The sequence below is a fragment of the Astyanax mexicanus genome, chromosome 10 (genome assembly GCF_023375975.1).
Source record: "Astyanax mexicanus isolate ESR-SI-001 chromosome 10, AstMex3_surface, whole genome shotgun sequence".
Classification (NCBI taxonomy): Eukaryota; Metazoa; Chordata; class Actinopteri; order Characiformes; family Acestrorhamphidae; genus Astyanax; species Astyanax mexicanus.
Window position 1 is genome coordinate 11848224 of NC_064417.1, and position 6886 is coordinate 11855109.

The 6886-nt window shown below is 50.8% G+C and overlaps 1 protein-coding gene across 1 annotated transcript; it reads left to right on the forward strand.

Annotated features, from left to right (window-relative positions):
• Positions 1-764: 764 nt before the first annotated feature.
• Positions 765-6450, forward strand: LOC125804716 (trichohyalin-like). The gene is made up of 11 exons (XM_049484005.1): positions 765-782; positions 1921-2238; positions 2406-2525; positions 3150-3221; positions 3390-3509; positions 3630-4061; positions 4837-4995; positions 5470-5637; positions 5686-5757; positions 5806-5901; positions 6022-6450. Exons 1-11 carry the CDS (start codon positions 765-767, stop codon positions 6448-6450), a joined length of 2004 nt encoding a protein of 667 aa, XP_049339962.1.
• The last annotated feature ends 436 nt before the right edge of the window (positions 6451-6886 follow it).

Here is a 6886-nt window from a genome sequence, read left to right on the forward strand (position 1 = left end):
TGTTTCTGAAACTGGTTAATGTTGATAACTAACATTATGCAGCTCACAATTAGCTAACAAACTAGCTAAGCTAACAACTTTCCCAAGGAACCCTATTGTAATTGTTCTGATTATTATAATTATTATAGTCCACTAAGCTCAGCCCACTTAGATTGTTTTGCTATTTAGCATAAGGCATGCAAAACCTACTTTTGAGAACTTGTCCTAGCATCATTGATCAATCCTGACCCAATCCGGAACCAAATCGGACATTTTTTCCATCTACAACGCACAAAAATCTACTGTGATTGTAAAGGCCTGAGAACTCATTTATTGCTATTTTCAACCTTAAATGGACAGAAGACAGGAACCTTTGAACCTATCAACACACAAATTTACATACATGCAGTGGTGTAAAAATGTGTTTCCCCCTTCCTCATTTCCAGATTTTTTGCATGTTTGTCACACTTTCGGAACATCACATCAATTTAAATATTAGTCAAAAACAACACAGGTAAACATGAAATGCTATTTTTAAACGAAGGCATTTACATTACATTTGGCATTTGGTTTATTATTAAGGGAGAAAAAAATATCTAAACCCACATGGTCCTGTGTGAAAAAGTGATTGCCCCCTAAACCTAATAGCTGGTCGGGCCACCCTTAGCAGCAACAACTGCAACCAACTTGCAATGAGTCTTTTACAGCTTTGTGGAGGAATTTTTTTGGCTCCACTCATCTTTGCAGAATTGTTGTAATTCAGCCACATTGAAGGGTTTTCGAGCATGAACAGCCGCTTTAAGGTCACGCCACAGCATCTCAATCGGATTCAAGTTCAAAATCTTGTTTTTCTTCAGCCATTCAGAGGTGGACTTGCGGGTGTGTTTTGGATCATTGTCCTGCTGCAAAACCCAAGTTCGTTTCAGCTTAGTCACAAACAGATTGTTGGACATTCTCCTTCAGGATTTTTTGGTAGACAGCAGAATTCATAGTTCCATTTATTACAGCAAGTCTTCCAGGCCCTGACGCAGCAAAACAGCCCCAGACCATCACACTACCACCACCATGTTTTACTGTTAGTATAATGTTTTTTTCTGGAATGCAATGTTTCTTTTACGAAAGATGTACTAAGACACACACCTTCCAAAGAGTTCAACTTTTGTCTCATCGGTCCACAGAAAGTCTTGGGGATCATCAAGATGTGTTCTGAAAAAGCTGAGACGAGCTTTAATGTTCTTTTTGCTCAGCAGTGGTTTTCATCTAGGAACTCTGCCATGTAGGCCAGTTTTGCCCAGTCTCTTTCTGATGGTGAACATTGACCTTAACTGAGGCAAGTGAAGCCTGCAGTTCTTTGGATGTTGTTGTGGGGTCTTTTGTGACCTCTTGGATGAGTCGTCACTTTGCTCTTGCGGTAATTTTGGGCGGTTGGCCACTCCTGGGAAGGTTCAACCATTTGTGGACAATGGCTCTCAATGCTGGATACCCAAAGCTTTGGAAATGGCTTTATAACCCTTTCCAGACTGATAGGTCTCAATTACCTTCTTTCTAATTGTTCCTAAATTTCTTTGGATCTCGGCATGATGTGTAGCTTTAAAGGATCTTTTGGGGGACTTCACTTTGTCAGGCAGGTCCTATTTAAGTGATGTCTTGATTGAGAACAGCTGTGGCAATAATCAGGCCTGGGTGTGGCTAGAGTGTACTCAGGTGTCAGAAACCACAGTGACGGTATGCTTTAACAAGGGGGCAATCACTTTTTCACACAGGGCCATGTAGGTTTGGTATTTTTGTCTTCCTTAATAAAAAACACCTTCATTTAAAAATACCATTTTGTGTTTTGTGCTTACCTATGTTGTCTGGTAGTTGTTTGGTGAATGGGAGATACAGGAGATACAGGAGGAGGTAGAGCAGAGGATACAGGAGGAGGTAGAGCAGAGGAGACAGGAGGAGGTAGAGCAGAGGATACAGGAGGAGATAGAGCAGGAGAGACAGGAGGAGGTAAAGCAGAGGAGACAGGAGGAGATAGAGCAGGAGAGACAGGAGGAGGTGGAGCAGGAAAGACAGGAGGAGGTAGAGCAGGAGAGACAGGAGGAGGTAGAGCAGAGGAGACAGGAGGAGGTAGAGCAGGAAAGACAGGAGGAGGTAGAGCAGGAGAGACAGGAGGAGGTAGAGCAGAGGATACAGGAGGAGGTAGAGCAGAGGATACAGGAGGAGGTAGAGCAGAGGATACAGGAGGAGGCAGAGCAGGAGAGACAGGAGGAGGTAGAGCAGGGGAGACAGGAGGAGGTAGACAGGGGAGACAGAAGGAGGTAGAGCAGGGGAGAAAAGACGAGCTAGAGCAGAGGAGACAGAAGGAGGTAGAGCAGAGGAGACAAGAGGTGGTAGAGCAGAGGAGACAGGAGCAGGTAGAGTAGGAGAGACAGGAGGAGGTAGAGCAGAGAAGACAGGAGGAGGTAGAGCAGGAGAGACAGGAGGAGGTAGAGCAGAGGATACAGGAGGAGGTAGAGCAGGAGAGACAGGAGGAGGTAAAGCAGAGGAGACAGGAGGAGGTAAAGCAGAGGAGACAGGAGGAGGTAGATCAGGAAAGACATGGGGAGGTAGAGCAGAGGATACGGGAGGAGGTAGAGCAGAGGATACGGGAGGAGGTAGAGCAGAGGATACAGGAGGAGGTAGAGCAGAGGATACAGGAGGAGGCAGAGCAGGAGATACAGGAGGAGGTAAAGCAGAGGAGACAAGAGGTGGTAGAGCAGAGGAGACAGGAGGAGGTAGAGCAGGAGAGACAGGAGGAGGTAAAGCAGAGGAGACAGGAGGAGGTAAAGCAGAGGAGACAGGAGGAGGTAGATCAGGAAAGACATGGGGAGGTAGAGCAGAGGATACGGGAGGAGGTAGAGCAGAGGATACGGGAGGAGGTAGAGCAGAGGATACAGGAGGAGGTAGAGCAGAGGATACAGGAGGAGGCAGAGCAGGAGATACAGGAGGAGGTAAAGCAGAGGAGACAAGAGGTGGTAGAGCAGAGGAGACAGGAGGAGGTAGAGCAGGAGAGACAGGAGGAGGTAGAGCAGGAGAGACAGGAGGAGGTGGAGCAGGAAAGACAGGAGGAGGTAGAGCAGAGGAGACAGGAGGAGGTAGAGCAGAGGATACAGGAGGAGGTAGAGCAGGAGAGACAGGACGAGGTAGAGCAGGAGAGACAGGAGGAGGTGGAGCAGGAAAGACAGGAGGAGGTAGAGCAGGAGAGACAGGAGGAGGTAGAGCAGAGGATACAGGAGGAGGTAGAGCAGGAGAGACAGGAGGAGGTAGAGCAGAGGATACAGGAGGAGGTAGAGCAGAGGATACAGGAGGAGGCAGAGCAGGAGAGACAGGAGGAGGTAGAGCAGAGGAGACAGGAGGAGGTAGAGCAGAGGAGACAGGAAGAGGTAGAGCAGGAGAGACAGGAGGAGGTAGAGCAGAGGATACAGGAGGAGGTAGAGCAGAGGATACAGGAGCAGGCAGAGCAGGAGATACAGGAGGAGGTAAAGCAGAGGATACAGGAGGAGGTAGAGCAGGAGAGACAGGAGGGGGTAAAGCAGAGGATACAGGAGCAGGCAGAGCAGGAGATACAGGAGGAGGTAGAGCAGAGGATACAGGAGGAGGTAGAGCAGAGGAGACAGGAGGAGGTAGAGCAGAGGATACAGGAGGAGGTAGAGCAGGAGAGACAGGAGGAGGTAAAGCAGAGGAGACAGGAGGAGGTAGAGCAGGAGAGACAGGAGGAGGTAAAGCAGAGGATACAGGAGGAGGCAGAGCAGGAGATACAGGAGGAGGTAGAGCAGAGGATACAGGAGGAGGTAGAGCAGAGGAGACAGGAGGAGGTAGAGCAGAGGATACAGGAGGAGGTAGAGCAGGAGAGACAGGAGGAGGTAAAGCAGAGGAGACAGGAGGAGGTAGAGCAGGAGAGACAGGAGGAGGTAAAGCAGAGGATACAGGAGGAGGCAGAGCAGGAGATACAGGAGGAGGTAGAGCAGAGGATACAGGAGGAGGTAGAGCAGAGGAGACAGGAGGAGGTAGAGCAGAGGATACAGGAGGAGATAGAGCAGGAGAGACAGGAGGAGGTAAAGCAGAGGAGACAGGAGGAGATAGAGCAGGAGAGACAGGAGGAGGTGGAGCAGGAAAGACAGGAGGAGGTAGAGCAGGAGAGACAGGAGGAGGTAGAGCAGAGGAGACAGGAGGAGGTAGAGCAGGAAAGACAGGAGGAGGTAGAGCAGGAGAGACAGGAAGAGGTAGAGCAGAGGATACAGGAGGAGGTAGAGCAGAGGATACAGGAGGAGGTAGAGCAGAGGATACAGGAGGAGGCAGAGCAGGAGAGACAGGAGGAGGTAGAGCAGGGGAGACAGGAGGAGGTAGACAGGGGAGACAGAAGGAGGTAGAGCAGGGGAGAAAAGACGAGCTAGAGCAGAGGAGACAGAAGGAGGTAGAGCAGAGGAGACAGGAGGAGGTAGAGCAGGAGAGACAGGAGGAGGTAGAGCAGGGGAGACAGGAGGAGGTAGAGCAGGAGAGACAGGAGGAGGTAGAGCAGAGGAGACAGGAGGAGGTAGAGCAGGGGAGACAGGAGGAGGTAGAGCAGGGGAGACAGGAGGAGGTAGAGCAGAGGAGACAGGAGGAGGTAGACAGGGGAGACAGAAGGAGGTAGAGCAGGGGAGACAGGAGGAGGTAGAGCAGGGGAAAAAAGAAGAGCTAGAGCAGAGGAGACAGAAGGAGGTAGAGCAGAGGAGACAAGAGGTGGTAGAGCAGAGGAGACAGGAGCAGGTAGAGTAGGAGAGACAGGAGGAGGTAGAGCAGAGAAGACAGGAGGAGGTAGAGCAGGGGAGAAAAGACGAGCTAGAGCAGGAGAGACAGGAGGAGGTAGAGCAGAGGAGACAGGAGGAGGTAGAGCAGGAGAGACAGGAGGAGGCAAACCAGGGGAGACAGGAGGAGGTAGAGCAGAGGAGACAGGAGGAGGTAGAGCAGGAGAGACAGGAGGAGGCAAAGCAGGGGAGACAGGAGGAGGTAGAGCAGAAGAGACAGAAGAAGGTAGAGCAGAGGAGACAGGAGGAGGTACAGCAGGGGAGACAGGAGGAGGTAGAGCAGATGAGACAGAAGGTGGTAGAGCAGAGGAGACAGGCGGTAGAGCAGGAGAGACAGGAGGAGGTAGAGCAGGAGAGACAGGAGCAGGTAGAGAAGGAGAGACAGGAGGAGGTAGAGCAGGGGAGACAGAAGGAGGTAGAGCAGGGGAGCCAGGAGGAGATAGAGCAGGAGAGACAGAAGAAGGTAGAGCAGGAGAGACAGGAGGAGGTAGAGCAGAGGAGACATGAGGAGGTAGAGCAGGAAAGACAGGAGGAGGTAGAGTAGAGGAGACAGGAGGCAGTTGAGCAGAGGAGACAGGAGGTAGAGCAGGAGAGACAGGAGGAGGTAAAGCAGAGGAGACAGGAGGAGGTAGAGCAGAGGAGACAGAAGGAGGTAGAGCAGAGGAGACATGAGGAGGTAGAGCAGGAGAGACAGAAGAAGGTAGAGCAGGAGAGACAGGAGGAGGTAGAGCAGAGGAGACATGAGGAGGTAGAGCAGGAGAGACAGGAGGAGGTAGAGCAGAGGAGACAGGAGGAGGTAGAGCAGAGGAGACAGGAGGCGGTAGAGCAGGAGAGACAGGAGGAGGTAGAGCAGAGGAGACAGAAGGAGGTAGAGCAGAGGAGACAGGAGCAGGTAAAGCAGAGGAGACAGGAGGAGGTAGAGCAGAGGAGACAGAAGGAGGTAGAGCAGAGGAGACAGGAGCAGGTAGAGCAGGAGAGACAGGAGGAGGTAGAGCAGAGAAGACAGGAAGAGGTAGAGCAGGAGAGACAGGAGGAGGTAGAGCAGAGGAGACATGAGGAGGTAGAGCAGGAGAGACAGAAGAAGGTAGAGCAGGAGAGACAGGAGGAGGTAGAGCAGAGGAGACATGAGGAGGTAGAGCAGGAGAGACAGCAGGAGGTAGAGCAGAGGAGACAGGAGGAGGTAAAGCAGAGGAGACAGGAGGCGGTAGAGCAGGAGAGAGAGGAGGAGGTAGAGCAGAGGAGACAGAAGGAGGTAGAGCAGAGGAGACAGGAGCAGGTAGAGCAGGAGAGACAGGAGGAGGTAGAGCAGAGAAGACAGGAGGAGGTAGAGCAGGAGAGACAGGAGGAGGTAAAGCAGAGGAGACAGAAGGAGATAGAGCAGAGGAGACAGGAGCAGGTAGAGCAGGAGAGACAGGAGGAGGTGGAGCAGGAAAGACAGGAGGAGGTAGAGCAGAGGATACAAGAGGAGGTAGAGAAGAGGAGACAGGAGGAGGTAGAGCAGAGGAGACAGGAGGAGGTAGAGCAGAGGAGACAGGAGGAGGTAGAGCAGGAGAGACAGGAGGAGGTAGAGCAGAGGAGACAGAAGGAAAAAAGAATGCTTCGAGGTCAATCAGCCCCCCTCGGTACATTTGTAACCAAGCCCCCCCCCCTGAAATAAAAACGTTGTCCATGCATACTGTACACAGTTTCAAGGGATTGGGATTCTGCAGTGCCGTTTTTGTTGTTTGCCATCAGAAATACTGTTAATTAGTCAGGATTCAACCCATTTTAGCTGGTTTTTGGTTATGAGATACAGGGACATCCAAGGGTGGTTAAGGAAATGTTCTTGAAGCTTGAGAATGATAACATTGATAAAATGAATAATTATGAATGTTCTCTTCGTGCAACTAGTGAAGATCAACCAACTCCATCATATAGTGAGCAGTGGTGAAAAGTCAAAATCAACCTGTCAAATTCACTGCTAAAATACAATGTTTAAAATTCAATGTCAACATCCGGGACACGCAGGAAGAGCAATCGATTCAGTCTTAAAATCGAACCAACAGCCAGCCAATCACATGGCGCTCCAGAGATCACGTGACAGGCAGCGCTTC

What these genes read in the sequence shown, in the direction of transcription:
- LOC125804716 (XM_049484005.1), top strand. An exon ending in AGCAGGAGAGACAGGAGGAG is followed by an intron (nt 3,222 to 3,389) that starts GTAGAGCAGAGG and finishes AGACAGGAAGAG; the next exon opens with GTAGAGCAGGAGAGACAGGA. An exon ending in AGCAGGAGAGACAGGAGGAG is followed by an intron (nt 5,638 to 5,685) that starts GTAGAGCAGAGG and finishes AGACAGGAGCAG; the next exon opens with GTAAAGCAGAGGAGACAGGA.